Genomic DNA, 15,922 nt, shown 5'->3' on the forward strand with positions numbered 1-15,922 from the left:
AGACTGTGTGTGGTCTGGCGCGTTGGTTTTGTTTGCTTCATTTGCGCAAGCGGCATGGGAAGTGACGCATGCTGCCGCGCCAGAAAATCCATTATTTAGACAAACGGGCGAGAGAGAAAAGGAGGCGTGAAGGGCAGGCCGTTCGTCTTCCTCCTCGCGTACTTCTTCTCAAACGCTTCCTTTTCATTAGCAGGTAACCCTCTGACTGATACGACCAGTTGGTTTCAGCATCACTTGCCAATACCCCATATCGAAGCCCCCCAATATCTTCGACGTATCTAACTCTGCCAAAATGGCCTCTATCAACCGCAGCAAGAAGGGCCTCTCACAGTCTATCCACAACCCGCAGGCTGACGAAGAAGTACAGTTGCGGCCGAGGCACTTCATTGTTCGCGAAGGGAGCGCCATCGTGCCCCTCATTCCAGTCGACCTACTGCCAACTCATCTGGAAATTCATGGCGTACCGCGCCAAATGAACATCGAGGAAACGACGGGTATGTCCAACCTGGGCACATTCCCGAAGCCAAAAAGCCAGCTGCAATTGTACACCGTATCTTTTGCCAATGATGTCTCTGGCCGTTCTGTTGATAATCTCTGTCGAGATGGTCTGCATACCCTCAACGGTGACGAGCCTCTCGAGCATCTTGACTGGCCTCATGATCCCGCGCCGGACCCAGCCATCCAGGCACCGGTGGCCAGATGGATTACCGACTGCGGGACCGAAGACTTGCAATCTGCGGTCTCCAGGCCGGCCCCGACCAAGGAAAAGCCGCAGCCGACGGCGACCCGAGTCCTCGACTGGGCCGAAGACACAGAGTCCGTCTCCACAGACAACTTCACCGCCACTGACGAGGACCCCCCCACATCCTCGACGTTCAATACGCAGTCCAACCCCAGGCAAGTACCTCAGGCTCAGCGGCCTTCGGTCACCAAGAAAAAAGAAAAATCGGCCGTAGAGATCGCAGGCCGAATGCTCGAGCTCAGTCGGACCCAGCACGCCATCCGCCAGGGCCCGCCGTCGCAGACAAACACGCAGACTAACGGCGACGGCACGGCGAAGCCCCCCAAGCCGGGCAAGCAGAAGGTACCCCGGCCACCGGGCAGCTTGTGCCGGCACTGGTGTCAGACGGGCCAGTGCAGTTGGGGCATCGAGTGCCGATACACGCACCAGATGCCCGTGACGCTCGAGGGCCTCGCGGACATCGGCCTCAAGGAGTTGCCCGGCTGGTGGCGCAGGGCGGCCGGGTTACCCGTGGAGGGGACGATCGACATTCGCATTTTTGCTGCCACTGCCGGCAATGGAAAGAAGAGCCCTTCCCCCGCCCTGACAGCGGGCGATCTGTCACTGATCCCGACACATCCGTCAAAGAAGACTAGATCAAAGGTGGACAAGGAAGAGAGAAAAATGGCGGAGGAGGTTCACATGGTTCGGCTTGGGTTTGAGAGGGCTCAGTCGACGGCGGCTTATCCCGCGGTGGTGGGCGCTGGGAGCAGCAAGAAGAAGCCGGCACTGGGACAAGTGCAGCTACGAATGCAGACAGAAAAAGACCAGCCTCGGTCTGGGGAGGTTGAGAAGCTTGTGGATATCTGAACCTGCAAGATTGATATCTCTAGAGTTGATCGCAAGTCTGGTTCCAGACAATGCTGTCGGTTAGCCAGGATCAACCCCCAATGCCCTCATTCTAGCGTCCGCGAAGCTTGTTGCTTGACGAGAGGGATGTTTGTTCCAACCAGGGGGGGAAAATCTGCATGACATTTGACAGCTTATGCGACCAACAGACAGCCTTTCAGATCACCTTAAAGTTGATAGCGACAACCCTCAATTGCTTGTTTGCACTAGATAGGTAACTCAAGACGCCGCGCCGCTGGCCTTCCCGCACTATTTCTTCAGCAGAGCCCAGCAACTCAGTGACAGCCCATCATTTCACAGCATTACCGCATGAAACGTCACAAGTCGTCCTCCCCCTAGATGCAATACCGTGATACAAAACTTCGCGAGAACTCGCTCCTGAGTCCCTCTTGGAGACTCGCCCGTTTGAGCTGGCTTCACGGAGACTAGTCTGCGACCATTTCTAGCTACGATCATGAGCTCGATGACATGTCCTTCTAGTTCGAATGAGCGCTTCACCGCCGCAATAGTGATCAAGACGACCGACACGACTACGCTCAGAGACAAGAAACGCCAGGCAGTGGATGCTTACGAAGCCATCTGCCCCACATGTGGATCGCTCAAACTTCTCGGCATAGGACTTTTGGAAAGAGTGACGCCCGACGTGCCGGATTTAAGTCTTTACTCCTCCTCAGTGACCAACGAAGGGTGCTGTGTTAGCGGCTGTTTGGGAGGGCTTGACCGGTCAACCTTGCAAATCGAGCTCTCACAACCTTGCCGGTCGGGAATCGAAGAAATTGAATGTTGCTTATTCCGGGGGCTCTTAACCCCGACCGGGCAGGCCCCACCAACTCAATCAAGCTTTGGTGGGGTTCTCTCAAGCAAGCAACATTTTGCATTGAACATTCAGAGAGATCTTGGGATACTTTGGTACTTCCTAATTGCGTACAGGCTTGGTGATATCATTCTGAAGCGACAACTCAAGTATATAAACGACGGGTCAGTTGGTCAGTGACACCTTGTTTGGCAACATTCTCGTTATCCACTGCAACTCGATACTTCCCTACCCACATACCCCGCAGCCTACGATTAGGCCATCTAATTATTCAGCAATACTACAATAACATACTCTTCACCCACCCACCCGTCTTGCACACACACACACACACTTTCACGACACGACAGTCAAGCAAACATGCCTCAGCTAAACGGTCAGGAAGTCGGAAACATCGGCTACGGCCTCATGGGCCTCACCTGGCGCCCTCAGCCCTGCTCCGAGGAACAGGCCTTCGAGGCCATGCGCGCCGCGCTCAAGAACGGCAACAACTTTTGGAACGGCGGAGAATTCTACGGGACCCCCGAGTACAACAGCAGCGTCCTGTTGGAGCGCTATTTTGCTAAGTTCCCCGAGGACGCCGACAAGGTCGTCCTGAGCATGAAGGGCGGTGTCAATCTCAAGAACCTGCACCCGGACGGCTCGCCCGAGGGCGTCCGCCGCTCCCTCGACAACATTATCAACCAACTCAAAGGCCGCAAGAAGGTCGACATGTTCGAGTGTGCGCGCCGTGACAAGAACACGCCCCTTGAGGTTACCTTTGGCGTCATCCAGAAGGAGTACATCGACACGGGCAAAGTCGGGGGCATCTGCCTCTCCGAGGTCTCTGCCGCGACGATCCACGAGGCTGTCAAGCACGCCAAGATCGTCGGTGTCGAGGTCGAACTCAGCCTCTTCTCGACCGAAATTCTCACCAACGGCGTCGCCGCCGCCTGCGCGCAATATGGCATCCCCATCATCGCCTACTCGCCCGTCGGCCGCGGTATGCTCACTGGTCAGGTCAAGACGCTCGACGACATCCCTCATGATGACATGCGTCGCCACATGCCGCGGTTTCAGCCCGACACATTCGGCATCAACATCAAGCTTGTCGAACAGGTCGAGACGCTGGCAAGGAAGAAGGGCGTCACGCCGGCGCAGCTGGCCATTGGTTGGACGGTGGCGCTGTCGAGGCGGCCCGGCATCCCCATGATCATTCCGATTCCCGGCGCCACGACGGCGGATAGAGTCAATGAAAACGCGAAGTTGGTGGAGCTTACCGATGAGGAGATGGCCGAGATCGACGCGACGTTGGCCAAGTTCGAAGTCGTGGGGGGCCGCTACCCTGAGGGTGCTCCCGTCAACACCTAAGTGACAGTTGTGTATTTGATTGTGTCGTCCACCGAACGTGGTTTCTTTTGAGAGTTAGCACGGTTTTCTGTAGAAAATAATAAAGCACAAAATGAGTTTCTTGAATAACGGGCTCAGTGTTGCAGTAACGCGAAGATTTTATCCACAGGACGGCCTTGCGGCCTTCAGCATTGCAGAATTCTAATTTGTTCATCATATCGCCGTGAAGGAGTAAGGGAAAATGCACTCAATGACTTACCATGTAAGATTCAGGGAACTTTACAGCTATCTGTCGACCAGACAGATGGTGGTTGATGTTGGCGGAATGGACGAAGCAGGAAAATTGTTTGTCGACTCTCGGTAAAAGCCTTTATGCGGTAGCTGACTAAGCACATCGCTTCTGAGCCCCCCCCCCAATTATCCAATTTTTGGGGCCACTAAACAACAGTTATTTCGACAGATGTATTGACATGCTCAATAATAACACAGTATCAGGGTATACAGGAATGCGCCTTTTAGCAACAAAATCGAATGGTAGTAACTCCGACCTGTACTGTAGGCAAAAGAGTACACCGGCGGAAGATGGGGCTTCTCTACACCATCGCTCCGTTCAGTCCGTGAGCCTCAACTCTATTGACCAGCTTCTTCACGTTCGTCCATTCCTCCGCCTTCAGATCATCTCGACCACCAAGACCAGAGGTCACCTCGAAGACGGTCACCACTCCATCGATACCTCCCGTAGCCAAACGCTTGCCCTCGGAGGGCTCCCAAACTACCTTGTTCAAACTCTTAGCCAACATGGTTCTACCATCCTTGCGAGAGCTTGGCGATATTCTTGCGACAGGCTCCTCGGTCTCGACCGTGATATCCCATAGCTCAAGCCATCCTGCGCCATCGACAAGAGCGAATACACTGGGCTTGATCGGCGACCATTGGGCGTCGTAAACAACATCTTCCCGCACGAAGTCGATGAGGGGTGAAACCGTTGGTTCGCCTGCTGCTGTGGAAGTTGCCGCAGGCGCGCGAACCTTCCACAACCTCACACTCCAGTCAAGTGACGATGAGAGAACCAAGTCACCGAGATCCACCGGGCCGCGCGCAGGGTGGAAGTCCACAGACATGACAGGTGCCGTGTGGCCCTTGTAGCTGACCCGCGCATCAACGCCCGCCTTGGCACCCGCTCGGTCGTATCTGTGACAGGGAAATATTGTGCCTTCCTCGCTACCGACGAGAAAGAAGGTTGGGTCGGTTTGCGGGAATGCCAAGCAGGTCGGGCTGACGTCGTCCAACTTGTATCCAGGCGGTGCTTTGAGTTCGAGCAGCTCCTGCGGCTGAGCAAATACGTCCATGCTCCAGCCACAAACCACGCCGTCCGTTGAGGTTGAAATGATGTTGTTTGCGTTCTGCGTACCAACGATATCGACCGAGTAGATAGGATGCGTGTGTCCGTACCCAGTAAGAGGCGTCTTCTGCACAGGTGCTGATTTTGCTCTCATATCCCACAGTAGGACCTGGCCACTGTAAGTGCCGCCGATAATTAGGTTTTGGTGGTACGGCGAGAATTTGGCCGTGAGAACATCGGACTGGGCATGAAAAACATATTCTGGTCTGTCGCGCAGAGCCAAGCTCCATACTTGGACAAGTCCGTCTGGCTCATGGGGTGCAGTTGGATTCTTGGTGTATGATGCGAGCATCAGTTCCGAATGATGATGTGAGAAGTCGATGCTGCTGATCATGCGCTTCTTCGACCACCTTTCGTCAAAAAATTGTGCCACTTCCTTCACTCTCCGGCGGCCCTTGCCACCAAAGTTGCCGCTCTCGTCGTCCTCGTCGTCAACGTCTTGTCCTTGAAGGGCGTAGTCGGTGAGAATGTCGTACTCCTGGTCGAGCGCTCGCTCGATGACCTTGGTAGACTTCTCAAGAAAATCGGCAAAGTCAGGCGCGCCTGTGACGGCTTCGAGCTCTTCGGCGGTGAGCTTGCGCATGGGGTAATTTTTGTTGGAGGCGTCGTTCGGAATGACACCATCCTTGAGCAAGTCCAGTGAGGCCTTCAACTCTTCCTCCACTTCCTTTCTGATGTCCTGTCGCAACTCTTCCTCACGATCACGCTGTCTCCTGCTCAGCCTCTTGCTGGGTGTTGATGTGATTGGGGGGATGTCCTCGTTGTCGGAGAGCGACTGGGCTCGGGGTCGAGTCGGCGATGTCCATGCCTCGGCCGTTTGCACTCCCTTGCTGTATGAGTGGACCTCCTTCACAGGAGAGGGCGGGCACTCGTATATCGTGGTAAGCGGTGCAGTCGTCAGACTCAGCTGTACGGGTGGTGCTACGGCAACTGGAGCCGGTGTTGGTTGGCCGTTGGCGGTGGTTGCGAACTCAGAGGTTGCGGTGCTCAACTCTCCCGCGCTTAGAACGCTGTTCGGTCGGCTGCCCCTACGAGCCGGCGATGCAGCTCCCCCATTCGTGGATCCCGGTCGACTTTCTCCTACTAAGCTGTTGATCAAGGTCTCGATATCGCGGCGGTTCTCGGCTCGGCCTGGAATGGGCGATACAAGCTATTATTTCAATCAGCCAGTTGTGCCTGCACAACGACGGAATCGACATACGTCGCCTGGGCTGCCCGTGCTTTGCCGGCTCGCCGTCGCCTGGCTTGCGCGAAGCTCTCTCTGTCGCTTGAGCTCGGCGAGCTTGGCCTTCTTCGCTAGAATTTCATCTCGTCGCTGTTGCATCCTGACTTCTCTTCAATCCCATCGCGGGATTTGCCAATTATGTGTGATGAACGACTGTGGGCGAGGTAGGCACCGTTCTTGTTACAATAACAGCTGGGATTCGTAAGCGAACTGGGTAAGCGGTCTGAGCGTAACGTTGAGGTCTTGTTGGCAGAGTGCTTGTGACGAACGTTTGGTAGCAGTAGCACCCTGGGTCGTTCGGTATGGTTTGATATGGATTCCTCTTTATGCGCGTTGTTCCGTCGCGATTCCTGCGAGCAGAGTGACCCCTGTTTGGAAGCAAGTATCCCAGTTGCTGGTTGACCGCAAGAAGATACTTTGGTGGCCCCTGCAGTACAATTGAGCTTCTGGTCCCTATTCTCCCAGAGGCCGGTGGACATTTGCACTGGAAAGCAGCTATGCCTGTCAAGGCAAGTGACGCACGTGATTGCATCAGATCGGCAAAGAGCCGGCAAAATTGTCCCTTGGCACTCGAGGCAAGTGGTAGCCGCTGCAAGCTCTCCCAGACAGCACCTACCTACCTAGGCAACACTGGTAGAGACCAGGTAGATAGGTAGTAGGTTGGTAGGTACCTGGAAGCACTGGGTGGGTGGCCATGGCGGGCCACTCACTGACAGTAGTGCTGCCTGTTGTTACCCGTCCCGTCCGAGCTCCAGACGCCCGAAAGTGACCAGACGGCCAACCAGTGGAAAATCTGCGAGTTTTCCCGAGCCAACTAGCATATTTTCAAAACTTCACACCTTGCGTCCCCTAACGTAATTCCCTCGACAGAGCTCCGAAAGGGTCAATTGGCAGCCATTGTCAACCCGCGCACTGTCCTTTTCATCGCTCGCTCCTTCCCAGCAGTCGCGTAATCCAGGCAATTGCCCTCAATGTCTTCCTCCTCGGGAGTTAACGTACGTCTTGCCCTTCGCCCTCGTCCGCATCCCGCAAAGCGACAAGCCATTCTCTCTCTCGGAGCCGACGGACGCCTATGATCGAGCAAATCGACCTCGAATATCACATGCGCATCTCGATACCACGAACAGCTCGGCTGATTGATGCATTTTATAGGTGCTGCGATACACGGCCCTCGGCCTGGGCGTGTTCTACGGTTTCACACATCAGCGATCAATCACAGCAAGCCAGAAGGCTGCCGCCGCCGCGAAGGAGTATGAGCGCAAGGAGAAATTGATTGAGCAGGCGAAGGCCGAGTTTGCAAAGAAGAATCAGCCCCTAAAGACAGCGGCTGCTGATGCCGGAGGTGTGTTTCTTTCCCTGGCGAGACGCGACGGGTTTCCGGCGGCGCAATACCGATTTGTTGCCGTCGATAGCTACCCCAACAGAATGATCTGTGGAGCTGACGTCTGACACAGTCAACATCGACCCGATGGACCCCAAGTTCGACCTTGAGGCCTACTTCAACAACCTGGTGAAGCAGAACCCGTAAAATGGGCGATTGCTTGGTGGAGGGGACGGCTTGCACAACGGATAGACAGGATCAGGGTCGGTGATACGCCTGCGCAAAGAGAATACAAAAAGTCCTTGCACAGGGCTAATAATCTGGTCTTTCGGCAGCAATAGGTGCATGGAAGACACCATGCCCGATGTCACTGCATAGACATTTCCTTACCTCTGTTTACCGGATGTACATGTGTACAATACGCTCAACTAGATGACAATTCCAAAGAACGAGCCATTGGATGACATCAAACACTTATTTTATTTACAGACCTTGGAATTTGGAGAGTCAGCGAAGGCCAGACACAGCTCTGAGAGCAGGCTTGTTGTAGCTTGTGACGCTTCACATGGAGTTTGTCTGTGTATCCTCTGCCTCGCTAGTCTATGGCTGTGGTTATTCATGTTCTTTGTAGCGAGTTGAAGGTAAGCATGGTCACACTGTCTTGGGGAGGAGGAGCTGGCTGCGTAAGGTATTCATATCAATGAGATAAACAGGGGAAAATGAATTGGCTGCTGGCTGGCTACCTTACCCAGAATATATAAATGCCTTACACATCAAATCATTCCCCAAGAAACAACGAGACCTCTCTTTTGGCTCTGTGTACTAGAACATGCATTTTGCTACATCTCATTGTGATGGCAATGACAACTGATCATCCCTAAGACCAAGCGAGAAGCACATGGCCTCGGTCACCCCCCAACCCCAGACCATCATGCTCCGGGTCATTCTTTGTCCGAAGCACGTGACCCATATCCTTGAATGATGTAGAAGTCACTGACTGATAGGTCGGGGCGGGAGTGGGCCATGCGCCATACCATTGCACGGCTCGGCTCCTCACCTCACCTCCTGGACCGTGCACCCTTCCCCTGCACCACCGATTCAGGTGCATAAGCTCCAAGCTGTCCTTCTCAGATACCTGACCTGTCTGGCTGTGAGACAGAAGGTTGTCGTCGCCAGCTCCATTTCGCAACCTTCACAACTACGGCCACTGCCCCTGCACACCAATCGCGGCCAAAATGACGGCCAAACCTTTGGGACCCCTCTCTGGAGGCAGCAACGAGAACACCAGAACTGTTCTTAGAGTCACGATCTTGTCTCTGATCGCTGCTGCTGCTGTTGCGAGTCGTCTCTTCTCCGTCATTCGTAAGTGCTCCTCGACAGTTTGCTGAGGGTCGCCTCGCTGCCATCATGACCACCAAATAATGGCCATTTGGGGAAGGATGGCATGGAAATTGTTTTATCACACTGGGCAGATGCTAATTGCAATGGTTTAGGCTTCGAGAGCATCATCCACGAATGTTTGTTCCCCCTTGCCCCGGGCACATTTCCACTCCCGATACTAATAATTCCTCAGTCGATCCTTGGTTCAACTTTCGAGCTACCAAGTATCTCGTTGCCAATGGATTCTACAAGTTCTGGGACTGGTTCGATGATCGCACCTGGCATCCTCTCGGTCGGGTTACTGGAGGAACTCTGTACCCTGGCCTGATGGTGACCAGCGGCGCTATTTACCACGCGCTTCGAGCTCTTACGGTGCCCGTCGATATCCGCAACATTTGCGTCCTTCTCGCGCCTGCTTTCTCTGGCCTTACCGCCTATGCCGCCTATCTCCTCACCAATGAGATGACCACCTCCCCGTCGGCCGGTCTGCTTGCGGCTATTTTCATGGGTATCGCGCCTGGTTATATCTCTCGATCAGTTGCCGGCAGCTACGATAACGAGGCCATCGCCATTTTCCTTCTTGTCTTTACCTTCTTCCTGTGGATCAAGGCACTGAAGCTGGGCTCCATGCTCTGGGGTGCTCTCTGCGCCCTGTTCTACGGTTACATGGTTGCCTCGTGGGGTGGCTACGCCTTCATCACCAACATGCTGCCCCTGCATGCCTTGACCCTGATCCTCATGGGTAGATACAGCGCCCGCCTTTACGTCAGTTACACCACCTGGTACGCTCTTGGAACTTTGGCCAGCATGCAGATCCCCTTCGTTGGTTTCTTGCCCGTCAAGACCAGTGAGCATATGCCTGCTCTGGGTAAGTCTGAAAATAACGGGCCATGGTTATCGCCGACTAACGAGAAATAGGTGTCTTCGGCTTCCTGCAGCTTGTGGCCTTCATTGATTATGTCCGAGGCGCTATCCCCAGTCGCCAGTTCCAGACCTTCGTCTATACGTTCCTTGCTGCAACTTTCGGCGTTGCCCTTGCTGGCTTGGTAGCTCTGACCTCTTTCGGTTACATTGCCCCTTGGGGCGGCCGTTTCTATTCCCTTTGGGATACCGGATACGCCAAGATCCACATCCCCATCATCGCTTCCGTATCTGAGCACCAGCCTACCGCCTGGCCTGCTTTCTTCTTCGACCTCAATATGCTGGTTTGGCTCTTCCCCGCTGGAGTCTACCTTTGCTTCCAGAACCTGAGGGATGAACATGTTTTCATTGTCGTCTATGCTCTTTTCGGTACATACTTCGCCGGTGTCATGGTGCGCTTGATGCTCACTCTGACCCCCGTTGTTTGTGTTGCGGCGGCTATCGCGGCTTCTCAGATTATCGACACCTACTTGGTCGCCAAGTCTCCCAATCCCGAGGACTACAAGCCTGAGGACGCCATTGAAGGGACCCCCAAGAAGACAGGAAAGGGCGGACTCAAGTCAACTAGCAAGCCCGTCATTGGCATCTACACCTTCCTTTCTAAGGCGGTTGTTGTCGGTGGCATGTCTGTCTTCCTTCTTCTCTTTGTGCTTCACTGCACCTGGGTCACTTCCAACGCATACTCCTCCCCCTCTGTTGTCCTTGCCAGCAGATTGCCCGACGGCAGTCAGCACATCATCGACGACTATCGTGAGGCCTACCAGTGGCTGCGCCAGAACACAAAGGAGGACGCCAAGATCATGTCCTGGTGGGACTACGGCTACCAGATCGGTGGCATGGCTGACCGTCCTACTCTTGTCGACAACAACACCTGGAACAACACGCATATTGCGACTGTCGGCAAGGCGATGAGTTCTCGAGAGGAGGTCAGTTACCCCATCATGCGTCAACACGAGGTTGACTACGTCTTGGTGGTGTTTGGTGGTCTGCTGGGCTACTCCGGAGACGACATCAACAAGTTCTTGTGGATGGTCCGAATTGCCGAGGGCATCTGGCCTGAGGAGGTCCAGGAGCGCAAGTTCTTCACCCCTCGTGGCGAGTACAGAGTTGATGACCAGGCGACCGAAACCATGAAGAACAGCTTGATGTAAGTAATTGAGAGCCTATACGTGGTATGATACCGATGCTGACAACTCGCACAGGTACAAGATGTCATACTACAACTACAACTCGCTCTTCCCCGCCGGTCAGGCCCAGGATCGTGTTCGTGGCGTCCGTCTTCCCGACGTCGGCCCTACGCTGGACACTGTCGAGGAGGCCTTCACTAGTGAGAACTGGATCATCCGCATCTATAAGGTCAAGGACCTTGACAACATTGGCCGCGAACACACGGCCGCTTCTGCTTTCGAGAGGGGTCAGAAGAAGAAGAAGCCGACAAAGAAGCGTGGCCCCAGAATTCTCAGAGTTGATTAAGTCAACACTTTATTTAGGCGATCAGAGAGCGTTTTCTCATGACCGTCTCTCATTTCTTTGTATTGGGACAGGGACAGGTGGTTCTAGACTCCACATGTAGACAAAAAAAAGCACGGTTCGGCAATGTACACTACTTGATCATGACCTCTTGATCGTATATCTTGCTGATGTTCTTCGCTTATTGACTCGCAACCAAAACTCGGGGCATGCTCATGATTTCGACAGTCGACATAGCAGTGTTTCACTGGATGGGTTTGAGAAAAAAGGTGAAGAATGATGAACTGTTGCCGCTTACTCTACTTCATACGATGGGACAAGTGCTTGTCGAAGCATGCTGGATAATAAATGACAGACTGCTCGTGTCTAGGTACGAGCCAACTCCGGGCCCAGTGAGAAGTAGATCGCGTACACATGCAAACATCCGAACGAGGGCCGTGGTCCTAAATTTTGTCTCCAGAGATGTATGTACCAGTCGAGATCCCTATGCTCTGTCTGGGCCGAGAGGGCCCTCTGCTCTTACCTTCATTTTCACTTCCTCTCCATCACCAACTCAATGGCCAGGGCATGTTCGTTAATGGCTACTATTGGGTTGGGTTCCCCTTGTTTCTCACTGACACAACCCTAGTCTCTCACCATACCCACCTCCCTCCGATTTGCTTTGACGTTTACAATTGCAGTTCCATCAACAGACTGAGGAGAGACCCGGATCCAGATCGTATGACAGAATGAATAGGTGCGTACCACACCTGTTTCTACAGGTCCACATTGCCTAGGTATGTGGGGGTGGGGCAGCCGCTCCCGCTGTGAGTGGTGCTTTGAAGCTGTGTTCCTGGGGAAGGAGCCCCTTCAGCGCCATTTCCTTGGTGTTGCACCTGCCTCACTTATCAACAACCCTTTTGCTTTTGGCCAGCCTATCCCAGAAATTTCAACACCCTCTTGAATTCTTTTCGTTTTGTATATTGGCCATCACTTCAGAGCAACGCAAACTTTCCAGGAGGCTACAAGAGCAACATGGCGCCGAAGGAGAGGGCTCAGGCATCAAAGAGTGAAGGGAGCAAATCTTCCCGACATCGCCGTAAGAACTCTCCTGTTTTGCGACACAAAGGCTGAACAAACTGACGATTAGCTAGCATCTGCTCAGGCCAACTCAACTTATCGAACTCGCCACATCGACGATGGATACCAAAGCCAGGATCGACTGATAGAGGAGCCTCGCCGACGACGCATCAGATCGAGTCGCGCTTCTGGCCGTTTGAAGACTTTCTATCAACATGACCCAAGCCACTCCGCTGCTCACACAGCTTTACCCCGTCACTTTTCGGCCAATATTGACGGATCTGATGAAGACACGGGTATCTCCTCTGTATTTTCGAGCTCCTCGGCAACACGCAACCGGAGCCGTTTTCAACTGACCCCGGAGTCTCAATTTGTCGTTCATCTGGATGAGGCATCCCACACCTACTCTGAGGCGGCATGGAGAAACTCTGAGATGAACATTGAAAGCGCTCCCCACGTCAGAGCCTCTGCCAGTCGATCACGCCACGACAAGCACCAGTCATCCCCCATTCTTGAGGACACCAGAGACGACAAGAGTGACCAAAACAACAAGCCTCGCGACTGGGCGTCCGGAATACCCGTTCATCTTGACGACAACACCGATGGTTATTACTGCTGTGGCTGCGGTATCCGCCGATCAGACGAGCACCACCGGGCGCGAAAGTTCACCGTTGGAGACCCAGCCTGGCGTAACTTTTGCAAACCGTGCCACGCAAAGCACCTCGATAGTGGCGATGACAGAGCTATGAAGGCGTATGGTAACTTTTGCTTCGGTTGTGGATTTGCACGATCTTCTCACTTCAATAAAGCGCATCCCATCAAGCGGGGCCAGAAACTAGTCAAGAACTTTTGCGCTCATTGCATGAAACGAGTCTCCAGAAAAGCATGCATACCAAATGAGACTCTACTTGGCAGCGTGAGTCCTTGCTGCCTTCCCATCAGAAGTTCCACCTACAGCTAACACGGTCTAGTCTTCTGACGAGAGTGATTCTGTATCGAATGTCCCGCACCTGGATGAAGCCTATCCCATCAGACGGATCCCTGCCAAGGACGCTTCTCATCCCGCTTTTCATCAAAATGAGGCAATGAAGATAAACTCCGACGCCTCCAACTGTGCCGAAGAAACGGATAGCACTTCGGCTGATCGTTCTCCGTTTAACTCCGGCGGAGAACGACTTCGTACTCGCCACTCTGCCAGGGTCAGCGATTCCGCGCCTTTGAAGGAGGACCAACCTGGTCCTGAGTGCTTGACCATCAACAGGCACGAAGACAACTCTGAGGATACTCCGACAATGGGCATGAAATACCGAGCTCCTGATGTTACCGATGGCCCTATGCAACTCTCCCATCAGGCGACCAACGACGACAATGTTTCTGATCTATGCAGCATGATTCGGACTCACAACTCCCCAACAGCCAAGCGATCAAACGATGCACCGGCGACGCCCAAGGCGCCTATCACGGCAAGAAATGATGGTTTTGACTTCGACTCTTCACTGCTGACTTCGGATTCAAACTCGCCATCGAAGCGAGCGACGTTCAACGAGTGTGTCGAGGTTCGCACGTCTCCGACATACTGGCAACGGGAACATTGTGAAGGCGATGGCCACTATGCTCACTTCCGACACGAGCATTACCACGAGGAGCTCCGCGAGGGACAGAAGGCGATTCCACTCAAGGACCCTCTGAAAGACCCCGACGGTCACAGCGCAAGACAGATTCGCATGCCCCGTTTCAGTGTCGACGAGGAAAGCTTTAACTCTTGGAGCGTTCCTGGCGCTGGCTTGGATGCTTTTACAGCTTCGGATTTTGGGTCTAGTTCTTTCCCAGACACCTCGGGAGGCAATCAGTCCTGCTCCAGCACCGCGTACGTTCTGGAAGGATATAATTCAGCTGATGATTCGGTATTCCGTAACGGTGCTCGTGGCTCCGGTAAGGCGCGATCGAACCCGTGCAATCGACCGTATCAGTCACGCAATGGCAACGATTCTTCCTGCGGCCAAGGCAAGGAGAACCAGCCCTGTCCCGCAAACCCCATTGCTCCAGAGAGACCGTATACGTCTTTTGGCTCTCCCGATGGCCGTCGAAGTCCTGAGAAGAACCGTTGGACCAACCGGCACCCGCAACACAACGCCTCACGTAGCGAACAGCGCGACGGTCCATGTGCCGGCCATGCTGGTTCCTCATGGGGTCCTGAAGATTCTAACTCGTACCATGCCTCTCAGTCAGCCCGTTCAGATGGATACCCCGGCATGTACAGCGACCCATTTCGAGACTACCAGGCTCACAAGTATACCACCTTCATCGATGAAGTTTCTCCCAAGGATCAAAGAGTTTTCTCGGGTGATCAAAACTTCCATCAGAGCAGTTTTAACCATCAGTGTACTCAACCACACCAACAAACTTCGTCCAAGCATTGGGATTACAACGATACGAGAGACTTCAATATCCAAGAGGGCTTCAAAGAGCCCCGATCTCGATCATACCACAGCTTTCCTGGCCATTCGGCGGGTCAAGAATCAAACTCTGAGTATCACATTTCGAACGATACCGACGTCCCTCTTGAGTTTTCGAACACGTCCAACGACCCAATCCAAAAGCCCATGCCCAAGCTTCCTTTCGTTGGTTTTGCCATGGAGATTCCGGACGACATGTCCGACAGTGACGTCCACAACTTGCTCATCCCTGGCTGCGATGACTACGTTCCCTGGCACGGGTTGAGCTCGACTTGATTCACAGCAGCACTTTGCCAGGGCCAACTCTTACTACCTTTTACATTACTATGTCTGAACCTTTCCGCTCAGAAACCATACCAGCTTTCTCGTCTCTCAGCTGAACGACGTCATAGCGCCATGACTGTACAACGGCGGACCAATTTTGTCGAGCTACATTCTGCCCACGACTGAATTTTTGCAGAACTTTGAGAAAGATTACCACAACTCTTGTTTTGTATGACTAGATCTTTTACGGTTTTTTTTTGCCTTGCCGGTATCTTACCCTTTCCTTGATTACACAATGCCCTCCTTACCACTAGTCTTCCGCCCTTACACCATTCATCATCCAGCCGTAATTGCACTCGCTACCCTTTCTCCTCCCTCAACAGTCTTTCCGCAATAGAACATGAGATGTCGCCTCGCTATTCGTCTGCGAGCTCTGCACCCCATCAGCGCCTACGCATGTCTTATGCACCTCTGTTAGCCCTCATCAACACTGGAGTCATTCCTCAGTGTCCAGAGAGCGACCTAGTATCCCAATGACTGGGCTATTCGGGAACTCGACTCTTTAGCAATTATTGGCTCCCAACTTGGAGGAAAGCTGCTTTACATGGATTGGAACACAGGGGACTTTTGGGACAGGTCAGATTTGGGGAG

The 15,922-nt window shown here is 53.6% G+C and overlaps 6 protein-coding genes across 6 annotated transcripts; 5 read left to right on the forward strand and 1 right to left on the reverse strand.

The window, feature by feature from the left end:
• Positions 1 to 292: 292 nt before the first annotated feature.
• On the forward strand, positions 293 to 1,591 carry CH63R_11691 (CAP-Gly domain-containing protein; the record flags this gene model as incomplete). The annotated part of the gene is made up of 1 exon (XM_018306665.1): positions 293 to 1,591. One exon carries the CDS (start codon positions 293 to 295, stop codon positions 1,589 to 1,591), a length of 1,299 nt encoding a protein of 432 aa, XP_018153506.1.
• Positions 1,592 to 2,804: 1,213 nt separating this feature from the next.
• On the forward strand, positions 2,805 to 3,794 carry CH63R_11692 (Aldo/keto reductase; the record flags this gene model as incomplete). Its single annotated transcript, XM_018306666.1, has 1 exon — positions 2,805 to 3,794. The coding sequence occupies one exon, from the start codon at positions 2,805 to 2,807 to the stop codon at positions 3,792 to 3,794; it is 990 nt and encodes a 329-aa protein (XP_018153507.1).
• Positions 3,795 to 4,366: 572 nt separating this feature from the next.
• CH63R_11693 (WD domain-containing protein) lies at positions 4,367 to 6,499 on the reverse strand (the record flags this gene model as incomplete). The annotated part of the gene is made up of 2 exons (XM_018306667.1): positions 4,367 to 6,325; positions 6,377 to 6,499. The coding sequence occupies 2 exons, from the start codon at positions 6,497 to 6,499 to the stop codon at positions 4,367 to 4,369; spliced, it is 2,082 nt and encodes a 693-aa protein (XP_018153508.1).
• An 872-nt stretch (positions 6,500 to 7,371) lies between these two features.
• On the forward strand, positions 7,372 to 7,928 carry CH63R_11694 (ATP synthase subunit E; the record flags this gene model as incomplete). Its single annotated transcript, XM_018306668.1, has 3 exons — positions 7,372 to 7,395; positions 7,553 to 7,742; positions 7,855 to 7,928. 3 exons carry the CDS (start codon positions 7,372 to 7,374, stop codon positions 7,926 to 7,928), a joined length of 288 nt encoding a protein of 95 aa, XP_018153509.1.
• A 1,028-nt stretch (positions 7,929 to 8,956) lies between these two features.
• On the forward strand, positions 8,957 to 11,495 carry CH63R_11695 (Oligosaccharyl transferase STT3 subunit; the record flags this gene model as incomplete). Its single annotated transcript, XM_018306669.1, has 5 exons — positions 8,957 to 9,083; positions 9,215 to 9,238; positions 9,295 to 9,969; positions 10,020 to 11,169; positions 11,225 to 11,495. The coding sequence occupies 5 exons, from the start codon at positions 8,957 to 8,959 to the stop codon at positions 11,493 to 11,495; spliced, it is 2,247 nt and encodes a 748-aa protein (XP_018153510.1).
• Positions 11,496 to 13,636: 2,141 nt separating this feature from the next.
• Positions 13,637 to 15,283, forward strand: CH63R_11696 (uncharacterized protein; the record flags this gene model as incomplete). The annotated part of the gene is made up of 1 exon (XM_018306670.1): positions 13,637 to 15,283. The coding sequence occupies one exon, from the start codon at positions 13,637 to 13,639 to the stop codon at positions 15,281 to 15,283; it is 1,647 nt and encodes a 548-aa protein (XP_018153511.1).
• Between the last annotated feature and the right edge of the window lie 639 nt (positions 15,284 to 15,922).

Source organism: Colletotrichum higginsianum, chromosome 8, assembly GCF_001672515.1.
Source record: "Colletotrichum higginsianum IMI 349063 chromosome 8, whole genome shotgun sequence".
NCBI classification, from domain to species: domain Eukaryota; kingdom Fungi; phylum Ascomycota; class Sordariomycetes; order Glomerellales; family Glomerellaceae; genus Colletotrichum; species Colletotrichum higginsianum.